At 37.7% G+C, this 13,190-nt stretch overlaps 1 protein-coding gene across 2 annotated transcripts in view; it reads right to left on the reverse strand.

The window, feature by feature from the left end:
- The window catches only part of creb3l1 (cAMP responsive element binding protein 3-like 1), a 31,563-nt gene extending 18,373 nt beyond the window's left edge, over positions 1–13,190 (reverse strand). For both annotated transcript variants that reach the window (XM_008426625.3, XM_008426617.3), the window contains exons 1-2: positions 12,798–13,190; positions 1,511–1,643 (exon numbers count right to left, since the gene is read on the reverse strand). In XM_008426625.3, the coding sequence (XP_008424847.2) occupies positions 1,511–1,643; positions 12,798–12,905 (241 nt within the window). In that variant the 5' untranslated portion in view covers positions 12,906–13,190. The remainder of the gene's footprint in view (positions 1–1,510; positions 1,644–12,797) is intronic.

Consider the following 13,190-nt stretch of genomic DNA (forward strand, 5'->3'; position numbering starts at 1 on the left):
AGGATGGAAAATGGAACAGCGTTCAGTACATCTACTGACATTAATGAAGATTTAATTCAGGAGCCCTGACGTTATGCGCTCGCGTTAGACCCACTAATGACGGCCAAACAGAACGAAGCAGGCAGACAGCACAAACGGAGCCTTCAAAATTATTCATACACCTGGAGCTTTTCCACATTTAGTCACATCACAACCTCAATCTTCATGTTTTATGAGGGTTTAATGTTACAGACCAACTGGAAGAAGGTCATAATTAAGAATCTGAGGGAAAATGATGCTTGATTTGAACATTTTTCACACAAAAAATCTGTGCAAACCACAAGAATTGTCATTATAGATCCACATTTTGCTAAAATGTTTGCTGTCTGTAATTGCAAAACAGCTAAAGAGTATTTACAAACATCAATTTTCAAATTCAGACATTCTTATTTCTGTCTGGAAGGCAAACTTTTGCCTGTCACTTTAGATAAAAACATTCTCCACATTTCATTCAGCTCAATTAAAATATACTTTTGTCATCCAAAGGCAAACTAAGTGTTGTCATAACTCATGTCATCCAAGTATTTTCAAAGAGAAAGAAGGATCTCCGGTAGCAGTAACTAATCTGAAGACTGTGGTTGTTTGCTAACAACTAAATACTCAGGCAGCAGAGATGACATTCCTCCATTTTTAGGGTTTTAATTCACAATAATGCACTGCTTTGCTGGCCCATCACATAAAATCCCAATCAGATCCAATTATGTTTTAGCATATGAAAGTGGAAGAGGTATAAATACTTTTGCAAGGCACTTCATAACCCTACTGTGTCACTTTTATAGCCCCCCAAAGCAAGACTCCTATAGCTGCTAGCATGCTGAATGTAAGGCATGTTTCATTGACATTCATAAATGCGTCCATGCGTCCGGCGTGAAAGCTAATCATTTTAGATGAATGTATCACAGAACTTTTGACAGAATGCACATTTAAATTCAGCCCGAGCAAATTTGATCTCATCTGCGGAAGCGTTCATGCTCATCTGGCAATGTTTGATTCCAGGTCGTGCAGTGAGGTTGTTTTTTTTCTCTTCAGACATATTACAGTGATCTTATTTGTTTCAGGTATTTTTATCATTTTTTCCCCTCTCATTGTGACCATGGCAACACCTGACAGGGACACTGATTTGAAATGATCAGCTTGGATCGCAGAGGAGTGGGATGATGACAGTTTTGACTAACTGAGAGGACCTGTGGTACAATAACTGAGCAGATAAACCAGTAACAAAGGAAATGAATGTGGTTGAGCGTTTCAAAATCTGCCTAAGAGAGGTGGCTTGTTTTTCAAAATTATGATTGTGAATTTTTGCACAAAATGTTGGCTGTAATGTGAGGCAACTGGATGCTGCATTATCCAAATAAACAAAGATTACAACATTCACTGGGGAGATTCATGACTTATTAAGCCGCTTCATTTTAATATCTGACATGGTTTTTTGTTGTAGTGATATGCAAATTTTTGATTACACTGAACTCACCTGGGTTGCTGTCCATGTCGATATTTAGAGGCGAGGGTCTATCTGTCAACAGGGGGCGCTCTAGCAGATGGTCGTCGAAGAAACTGTTAAATAATTCACTGCTGAAGTCGTCCATTTGGTCACCTGAAAAAGGCTGGAACACACAAACGGCAAAGTTTGGTATAGATGATTTTATCTCAACATATCAAAAACACAGCATGATCCTCCCAGTGTTGGTTTTCTGGCGCACAGCTTTTTCCATATAGATCCAAGAAGTTAAATTTAATCTCATCTGAGCAGTGCACCTACATGGTTTTCTGCCAAATAAAACAACGGCTGTTGAAAATCCCATTGCGGTATTCGTTCAAAAGTACTTTAATAATCCCAAACTGAAGTCAGATGTTGTTGTAGCTTATTTTACACAGGTATTCGCGAGGGATAGAGACCACAACTGCCTGCAAATATTTGCGATCCACAGTTAAAATGCTTGTTACCACCTATTTTGATAGTTTAAAAAACCAAATACACCTTAATAGGAATTAATACACACAGTGGAAGTTGTATTAGCACTACGGCAGAAACTAACATCCTTATCTTCATTGCTCTTCGGGGTTCAACCAGTCAGCATCAAGGAAAATGAATGCATGCCACTCACTTGCCACTTTATCCTGATGGAACATATATTTATGCCTATATTTCAACCATCTAATCACTACAGGTAATTAAATATCCCCCATCATGATGCTACCACCCCTTAGAATACCACACCTTGTTTAATCTAAACATCAGCCGTGGGCAATGCTAGAACCGCAGCATAAACAGTCTTCACCGACTTCAAAATAAGAGCATGAGCATGAATGCTACTTGTAGAACTCTTAGCATTAACCAAAACGATTGTAATATTGGTCAGGGTGGAGGTCTCCACCCTGACCTCCCGCCGCAACACAATTTCCACTCATCCGACAGATACGGTTACGATTTTCTTTCCCAACTTGAAACACTGCTGAATAACTTGTACTTCCAAATCAGCTGTCAGAGCTGACGTTGTTTAGAAATGACTCAAAAAGACTTTCCCAGCTTGTGTGAATATACAATTCCCTAAATCTAAATTAAATCCACTTAGGGCTGTCAAACAAATCATTTTTATTCTGGCAAAAATATGTGTTATTGTTGCATGATCATTAAGCTTTTGACAAAAGAACTGTTAGAAAACAGTAATAAAGAACCTACAATAATATTAAATTAATTCCCGTCGCTACTTAAACTTCTGAAAGGTTATAGTTATTGACGATCTTTAGTGTTTGTTCTTATTCTGGTTATTGTCTGGGTTTAATTAAAGAGTTATTTAACATTTACAGAAAACGTATTTATTTTGTCTGCTTTTTAAAACTACAAGACAAAATCTATTATCTTTTAATGAAAAACAACACAATCGGTAAAACAGCACTTAAAAACCAACGTATATTTTCAGTTCTGTAACATTTTATGTCTAAGTGCCAGAAAAATGACAATCTAGATGGTGTTGAAGCAATGAAGAGTCAATCAATTGGTGAAAAACAGCATCAACAGATTAATCCTCTGCTCTGATGAATGAGTCACTGAGCTGGGAGATGGTGCTCTGGAAGCTCAGGACGACATGGTGTTCTGGTTTACGCACACCCGCACGCACGCACACACAGATCAGCACACACACAATATGAGTCACCCCGCTCTTGAGAAAACATGCAGAAAGCAGAACCAAAGCAGACACATGGGTCGGTCGGAACCCAAACACCCTCTGCTTAGAGGCTCCTTAGACAGACAGTGACAAAAATAACTTGATTTAATTAGCAGCATGTAAAAAAAAAAAATATTTACATGCTTCATTCCTGGAAGACAGCTCAATCTCTTCACCAAGGAGAACCAAAAGTGTCAGAGCAGGAGAGCATCTCTCCAGAGGCGATGATAAAACTTAATCAGGGATAATAAATACAGATGTGTGTAGTGGTTTTTACTGCATGTGCAAAGTTAAAGGGCTTTGTCACACAAGCAAACCAGAGTCAGAAAGCTCTGTTGCTTTCTGACTCTGGCTTTCACTCCCAAAATTCAATTTAGCTACATTCATTTAAAAGAGCATAGTTACTGGTAGTCTTTAAAAACCCTTTAAGTCTGACTCAAAAATTTTTTGTTACTATTTTTTTCACTTCTAATTAATCTAAAAGTTTTTGTTTCCAGTGATGTGAGTATTGGGTCCACTGCAGATTAAAGAAATAATAATAATAATAATAATAATAATAATAATAATAATAATAATAATAATGTGGGAATGGAGTGCAAACAAATTCACATTTATAGATTGATTTCACATATTTAATAGAAAAATAGTCTATAGTAAAAAGATGATTGACGTCGAACAGTTGTACATTTGCAAGAAGACCATTATGTTTCATGAGTAAAAGCAAACATTTACGATATTTTCTAACACTCAGTGACAGTTTCCTTAAACAAAACAGATACTTATTTGTCCATTTTCTGTGAGAAGTGCATTAATTTACCATTCAGTTTTCATAAAGTACAGTATTCACTCCATCTATTGGACCATTAACTATAACTTGTCATCAGGAAGAAAAAGGGAAAGACTTGTAAATGTGGTATTTCATTAACATCTTCATAAATCAGAAAATGACTACGAGAATTATTTGTTTTAGTTTTGATGCATTTCATGAATGGAAAATAAATATTTGACCTGTTGATCATAGATTGTAGCCAATCAAGTGAAAACGGTTCCTTTCTGATCTGATTGACTGGTGCATCTACCAATAAAAGCTCTCTACATTTATTAAAGCTGCACCAACATGTGTCAGTGTTTTCAGGAAGGCCTTCCTGAACACATTTACACATTATCACATTGTGAGTGTGAGTGTACCACCATGTCATGGGTGTTTGTGGTGAAACTCTGGGACACGTCCAGCTGCTTTTGGAAAACATGCGGAGCCAGCTCAGACACCGGGGGAGAAAAGCAACAGATGCTCAGTTAAATAATCAAAACGTGACCCCAGAGAGTCACTGAGGAGCTCAGAAGTGAGTCTGAGGAATTAGTTTGTGTTAAGCTGCTTCTATTTACACATTTTGCTGACGCGAAAGCGCGCTCATTCATAAACAGACGCCCACATAAAAGAGTGGTGCATTTACCCCGACAGAGCTGCCTTGTAATCCTGCTGCTCTAAATGTGCAGGAAAAGGTGTGCGACCTTAAACCGTGCTCTTCTGGGGATGTGGGTCACTTAAGGACGGCGTGGACTCAAAAATAAACAGTGGAAAGTTTCCTAATTGGGGCCATAATAAGAGAAAGGGAGAAAAGGCAGAGTAAGTTTCTATAAGTGGAACAATTATTTGGTCTAAAATTAGCTTTAAAAAGGCTGAATGAGTCAAACAGTGTCAGCCCCTGTGTACAGCTCAAATGGCTGTACTTAACTTTGTAGCTCTAGAGGAAAATTAATGCCGCTCAGGAGCATTTGGAGCTCCTGCTTCAGCTAAATTCACCTGGGTTCAAAAGGTCCATGCGATCCATCTGCTGAGTTGTCATATTCAGGTTCACCTGCAGCGAAGGCTGCGCCCGCTCAGGCCTGGACATGTGCAAGGCGAGCTTTACCCTTCAAAACTATTTACATTTTTCACATTAAGACCTTCAATCTGTTTCACTGCGATTTAAAGGGACAGGTAAACAAAAAGAAAGCAAAACATGGAGCTTAACTGTTGGGGAAGGGAAACAATTTACTGATGGGGAAGCAGCACCAGCTGTGTAGATGCTGAAACATTCAACAATTAATGAATAATGCCTGTAAAATAGCAGACACTGGGTCAGATGTTTTCCTTCCTGCAGGATATTGATCCTAAAAACAAACAAGGGAATGTTTGTTCCCTTCCTGATTTTTATTTTTTTTATGATGGAACAGCCTAGTCAAAGGCCTTTACAATTCAAAGAGCCATTTTCACCTTCAGTGAGGCTTATAAAATCTTGTATAGAGCTGAAAATGTAACATAGCTTAATATTTGACAAACATTCACTCCTGGAAATGTGTTGGCTTTCTTAAATAACTACTTTATTTATATTTTTGGGCTTTAAAATAAAGAAAAGCATAAAACCTTAGCTTTTTTTAAATGGAAATATTAAAGAGACAGTTTTTAACCTATACAGACAAGAAAAATAGATTTAAAAATATGTTGCTGCTGGTACTTTTAGTGACATTCTCTTATGCAAAACCAATGGAATTATTCCACGGGGGGAAAAAAAGGAAGAAAAAAACTTGCTAAAACCAGCCTTTCTTCCAATATATTTAAAAATATTGTGGAAGGTGCAGCGAGATCCAAACTGAGAACCTGGTGAGAAAATCCGAACAAGTTCAAGGGGTCTAAACGAGTTACGTGTGAGGTTCTGGGTGTTGGGCTCCAGCTGCAACACAGATAGATGTTCACGTTGCGGTAAAGCAGACATGCACCGTCACACTGCTGTGAAGCAACGGTTAAAAATGACCCCAACATTCCTCAGATCTTATAATTAGTGCAGCAGCAAAAGGGCTTCCTCTGCAGTCTGCACAGCTACCAAAAACATCACACCGGGTGTGAATATTTTTCCTTAGGAAGTCATTTTTTTACCACTTCAGTGACTTGCTTTCTGAATTGCGTCAAAACATCAAATTATTTATCTTGTAAGGTCAACAAGCAGACGGTTGTTTTGCATTCAGTGCTGGGAAATGCAACAGGAAGATAGTGTTGCAGTGTCTTCCTTGTAACTGTTTGCTTATCTGCAATGTAAACCATTCTGAGAAGTCTGTCAGTGTGAGCAGATGCAGTTCAGACTGGACCCACTATTACCTGAAACACCTCCTCTCTCCACAGGAGAGGGAGAAAATTGGTGTTGAATGGTGTATTTTTTTTTTGTAGCTTACTTCAGCATGGGTGTCATTATAGATGAAGGATGTGAAATGTAAAACCGCACAAAGGGAGCTAGGGAAGATATATGCGCGAGGTAATTATAAATGCAGAGAGTGACTCTTTTATGCCTGTAATTAACCGTGTTCAACCCTCTCCTTTCATTTAGCTGCTTCTTACTGGCTCAGGTAAAGAAAAAGAAAAGATATGTTGAGTTTTAATCCATGGAGACCAACAGAAATGAGTGAAGCGTTCCTCCAGCATGTCTGTACCCATAAAGTAGCAGATTTATATGCGACCAGACTTGAGAAAATGAGATTTTTCTTATGAAGAAAAGCAGGAATAAAGTAAATTACTGAGACATTAGTAGAGATGTGTAGTTCAGAGTGATATCAGCATACCCAGGGCGGCCATCTTGTTTGATAAGCGTGTTTTACAGCTTCTATTTATTTTTGACTTTGAATTCAGCTGAACTCTACGCCAAAAATATAAGGCTCAGTCTGTGATTTTTGTTTTTGTTTTACAAGAATAAAATCAATGTTGCAATAATACAGTCATAGGAATACGATAGTAAAGTCTCATTACCAGACTAAAGTCGTAATATTGAAAGGATAAAGTGGTAAAAACAGGGAGCGATGTCAGTTTGGATGTATGCCTTTACAGGAAAAACGAAAAAGCCATATTTTAGATTTGACCTGCTGATTATGTAAAAAAAAAAATTGGCCGATTGTGTTTTTTTTCTCCCCCCTCCTGACTTCAGCATGAAATATAACCTGGAAACACGAGCGCCTGAACTCAAGGCATCTAAAGTAGTGATTGCTCAACAGTATTATGAAGCATTCTTCCTTTTTCTGTGGAACCATTTTCTTCGTTGATCTCTTTCTGCAGCATCACTCTGAGCCACAGTTTCAGCAATGCGTCGTTTCATCTAATCATCACACTTGAGAACAATTGCACATGCTAAATATCCTCTATTGGTGTGAAATATTCAGTTGTCAATTAGCATATCAGTAGCTCAAATAATGCCTAAATTGTGACCCCAAATCCCAGAGTCAAAGAAAAGGAGGCAAAGTATTGAGAGCAAAGGAGGAAAAGCAAACAATTTCTTCCATCGATTATGACATGCAAGAATCATATCCCTGACTCCAATGTCTCGCTGCTCAGCTTTTTAAGCCAAGATAACAAAAGGTGCAGCAAAATCAAATGAGGTGGATTATCAGTGCTTGCCTACATTCAGGACCATTACTGTGGAATATCTCTGCTGCCAGGATTCCATTAAAAAAGAGATTCTTAATCTCAATTGTAACTTCCTGACTAAAGAGCTGTTAACATGTCATGACAGACATGAGACTATTATACTCTAACTGTCTTTAGTCAGAGGCCTCATCCGATTCGTTGCAAGACTGACTGCTACCGGAGATCCTTCCTGCCCACAACATCACTGTCACCATACTTAAACCTTTTCTTTTGAAATCTAATATAGCTCAGTCAGTGTAGCTGCAATTTTTTCCCCCAAATTACTCCTAGATTGTGTCATTATTTTAAGCTTTGGAAAACCATTTGGAACATTCCCTGCATTCTTTCAACATTTTTTTCTTACAGATAAAAGTATTTTGGAACAAGAATAGAGCGACTAATATTGGTTGTTGTTCCACAAGGGCACTCCAAATCCCATTTATTTGTCACTTAAAATGAGTTATTCTCTAACTTGAAATGTTTTTCGCAACTCAAATCCTTTGAATGATATTGTATTTTCTTTCTGTACTCAAAGGAATTTATATGTATTTAAACACCTGCGATTGGTTGATCTTCCTGCCAGTTTACAACAATATCACACCTCTTTGAATGCTGAAAACATCATGTCATTATCTGTATTTCCAGCTGCCAGATTTAAGACAAAAAAGGCCTCATGTTGTGGCGTGTGGCTGCTTTTGCTTCAACTTAAGCTACACACTCTAACTGTGTGTGTGACCCAGAAGTGAACAGTTATAGCTCCCAATAAAAGAGTAGAAGGGTATTTTTCCTTCTCTCACACACCAGTGCTGCAGGCCGGCACACATTCCTTCTGGCAGCTGAGCGGCCAATCGGATACAGGCATGCAAATGAGGGGGGGGGGGTGTGGCTCTTGACAGCTGGAGTGCAGGGTCTGAATGGAGAGTAGAATTAAATAAAATAGAGTAAAAATAGAGTAGAGATGGAAAATGAGAGGACCATTTTGCAGATGGAGCAGACTAATGAAGTAAAAGGGATGAAGTGTAAAGGGGTGTGTGGCTAACTGCTGGAGAAAACCGGCTCTGTATTTCTATGCAACAGTGAGCGAGAGCAGAACAGAACAGAGTGTCCGCTTGACAGCTTGAATCTCCTGCGGCTCCAGCTGATTAAAATCAGACGTTTATCATGACCTAAAGACAGATGATTTTCCAGCTAAAAAGTAATTATTCTCAAGTGTCATCTGCGCAGAACGCGAGTGCATGCTGCATAACTCTGCAAAAGGAAAGAGGATTAAGAGGATTTTCTGGAAGTTCTGGAAATTTTTGAGGATTATTTTCTCTTCAATTTCTTTCCTATGCAAAACAACACATCAAATGTCTACTAATGAAGGCATCAACACGTTTCCCTTAACCTTTAAGTACTTTCATTGAAATTTTTGAGAGATTATGACATAAATAAGATAAATAAGCTTCTTTTATGCAGTAAGATAAATTCCATCACAGAGGGAATAAGTATGCAGGTACACCTTGTACTGGGAAAAGGTAAGCAAAATACAGAGCAGGAAGTTTGTGACTCCAGGCTGCACTTCAACACACAGGACACCTTTATTAACCCCTGAACTGAACTGAGGCGCTTTCAGTCTAAGAAATGGGCTCAAGACTGGTATAAAAGCACAAATATTAACTTTCAATTTTAGGCGTATGCATTATATGAAACATTCTGAACAACAACTTCAAACTAATTAAGATGCTAGTGTGCACTTTACTGTGAAAGGTTGGTTGGTTTGCCTTGCTGTTTTGGTATGATCATCTAAATTTCGGTAATGTTTGTCTGATATTAAAATTATTTTGTTCTGAAACATTTAAGGATGACATAAGAGGCAATCTGAAAGGGGGCAAATACATTTTCATGGCATGTTATGATGTATGGAAATAGGCTAAACAATGAGTGACAGTGCTAACAAGAACACTCTTCAGTGTGGAAGTTATTACTGTGGGAAGAAGACAGTTTACCATATTAATGATATATTTATAATAAACTCAGAGCTGTCTAAAAGGGAAATGTATGTTTTAGGTAGTTTTGATTTTTCATATTGAGCCATCAACCTCCATCTGTCATCAAACTTGTCTATTTGGAAATGTTTGCAGACCTTTTTCTTGCCGATACTAATTACCAGATAATTTAGGCAAATTTCTCTGTTTTTGCCTCTGGACAATAACACATCAAAAAGAATTTAAAACAGCCCGTGTCTTGTTAGTATTATGAATCCAACAAGGACTGGAGGAATTACAAGTGTATCCTCATTGATGCATCAAAGCCTTGCATGCATCTATGGACCAGAAAATAGTTGATGAACTTAGTTTTTAAGCATTTAATACCCAGAAAAGTTAAACTAATTGATTTATCAGTATTTTATCTGCCATTTGCCCAGATTAGAGGGCATCAAGTGAAAGTTGTCAAATTCTATCTTCTGGCCTGTTGATTTGTATTTCTCCAGTTCAAATATAAATAATTAAGTCTGTGTAACATAATGTTGAATTCTTCCTGAGCAAATCTGCAAGGTTATGTTAATAACCTCAACAATATGAGGTTATTAAGAAGTAAATTGGATATCAGCAGTTCTTTGTCATTTACTATAACTGCTTGCTTAGCTGCAGTATTTGTCTCTAACAAATCCAAAGCAATGATGATTTACTTCTTATTTCATGGGTTATTGCTGGTAATGAATAAATCACTTCAGATTTGGAGTCATTTATTTGGTGGTATATATGCAGTGAACTAGTTATTGTCCTCAGATGGACAGCCTTGTCTCCCTCTATCAAACACAAATTGACATAAAAAGAGACAGACAGGAATACATCGTCCTGGATTACTGATAGTGAGCCATCGTTTCCCATTTCCACAGTGGTACAGCCCAGGCTAGTGGCTTCACAGCAGAGTGGACAACTTTATTTAGAACGGAGACAGGGGAGGTTTAAACCACAAGCAGACTGCATGGCTGACTCACTGACTAGAATAGAGGACTACCTAAAAAAAAATAAAAACTTGCTCTGTTTAAAAAAAGAAAAGTCTGGGGAACACAATGTGGAAAAAGAGAGAATGAGGGATAGGAAACTGAGACATTCCTGCCGACATTAACCCCTCAGTGTGGAGCACTTCTCAGTCTTTCCACCTTAACGTCACTAATCAAGATCGCAAAGCTTGGCCAAGCATGGCATGTTCTGAAAGCATGATATCATCAATTTAAACAAGACATAACAATATTGAGTATATAAAAAAATGCATATAATAATGTTGTTACTTTTACTTATGATGTCCTACTTTAAAGAGAGAGAAATCTGTCCATAACGGTATTTTTCCTCAAATCTCATTAGGCTTTAAATTTTAGGGATTTTGAAACTATAACTTAGTGAAACTTTTGTAATGACTTTATACCAGATCAAAGTAGAGAAAGGATACATTTCAGTGTCACAGTTTAGAGGTATTATCTGAGTTTAATCTGTGTGTACATGCAGAAAAACAACTGCGCTTTCTCACTATCAGCAAACATGTGTGGTGATTGTACCGATTAAAAAGCATAATTTTGTAAAAACACATCCTGTTTGTGCAAAAGTACCGTTTCTGTTCATGTATCAGGCACCCTAATGTGATAGTCTAATAATCATTTATACTGTTATAACTTCAGAAAAAAAAACAGAAACCAATTTTTTAAAAATATATTGTATTTATTAATCCAATATTTAGATGTAGAGTTAATAAGTTAAAAAGTAGGATAAACATAATTTAATGTGTAAATAGAAAAGGCTGATGTAAAGCCAAAATCCTGGTATGATTTAATAGTAACAAATAAAACATTAAAATTGATAGTTTTGCTAGATTTCCACTGAAGATTAACAAAATGTGTGTCCAGTGTGGGATGACCCTTGTGGACCTTATTAGAAAACCTGATTTATTGATTACATTGGGGTTAATGGAGAAATTGACGCATTAAGACCGTGCTCTGATCTATAAACTGGCTATGTGATAAATGTGTACTCTGTTAACTTTTGGTCAAAAAAATTTTTTACTTAAATTGTGATGTTCTGAAAACTGTAAAAGAAATATTTATCCTCTGAATAATTATTGATCAGCTCAATGTCTTGCCTCCCGTTTTCAGTTTAAATGTTGATTATAGCTGAAAGCTGTTAGCCTTCAACAACTTCGGATGATTTAAAGTGTTTCCCGTTCATTAGTATTGGAATTATTTTTAGGAACTTTTCATGGATCCTTTCCTGTCGTACACTGCGAAACAATTTAAGATTATGGTTTGGTTAATGTGATTGGTTAACTTGCCCAGAAAACCCATTTCAGGTCAATTAGCTCCGCCCACTGACGTAAAAGAAGCAGAGATGCCTATTATACTTTTGCATTAGGCAGTAGTCATTTTAAACAGTAGATATCACTACTGAGAACGTCCATTCAACAATTGGTAGAAGAAGAAATTTGTTTTTTGTTCTTTTCATTTATTTGTTTTTGTATCCCAGATTGTTGCTTAGAGATTTTTAGTGGGGAGCAACATTTATTTTGATAAATTTGTATTTATTTATTTTTGCAGAGTAGAATTGAATCACTTTCTACATATTAATTGGAAGGAACATTGATTCTGGTCGGATTTTGCAAAATTGGACTTAATGAACTGTTTTGTCCGTGTTCTTGTACAACAAAAAATATATTAAGTATTACGTATTTCCAGTTATAAAATTAAATATGCAAAAAAAAAAAAGAATTATACACAAAAGTGTCTATAGAGACCTATAATCACTTAAAGTAGAAGGAACAGTCAGGATGATTTTGTTGACTGTGACTTTAAATACAGATTTTCAATTGAAACTGTTGTATTATGCTAAAGGTGTACTGTTGCAGGAAAAAGCAGCACCTGCCAGTTGAACACACAGGTTAACCAGTAACTCGCCTGCCTGAGCTGGTGCTTCCAGTCACACTTATTAGTTTGCACAATAAAACACACACATATGCACCGGGTCTGAACCCCGGATGTGTGCCAGGATCTCGTAAATCCACCTCCCTTCATGAGGTCCGGTTCCGGGCGGAACAGTCTGTGCGGGGTGGGGGGGGTTGGAGGGGGGAGCGTTAATTCAAACGTAGCAGGAAGACACACAGACAATCAGCTAATTAGACCCACAACTCACCACGTTAGTGAGGAAATCACCGTCGCTGAGTTCCTCCAGGTCCAACAGGTTGGTTCCTCCGGAGGAATAGAGTTTCTCCTCTGTTAAACTGTCTAAGATAGACTCCATAATGACTGTCTGTGTCTGTCTGCTGCTCTTAAAAGACAGATGGACAGGGAAAAGTCTTCAAATCAACTCATTAAAAATTAAAAACAGTTTGTTTTCAGACGGCTCCAGCCTCCTTTATTTACAGCCGGAGAGATGAGCTGAGTCCAACCGAAGCAACTTGTCTCGGTGTCAAACGTGAAAATGTGATGATTTACTCATCATTCCGCGTCTCTCCTCCTCGCGCTGCAGCGGAGCCGCTCTCGGTCGTCATCTGTCCTCCTCTCCGCTCGCGTGCGCTCCCAGCCA

Source organism: Poecilia reticulata, chromosome 2 (assembly GCF_904066995.2).
Source record: "Poecilia reticulata chromosome 2, P_reticulata-male-v2, whole genome shotgun sequence".
NCBI classification, from domain to species: domain Eukaryota; kingdom Metazoa; phylum Chordata; class Actinopteri; order Cyprinodontiformes; family Poeciliidae; genus Poecilia; species Poecilia reticulata.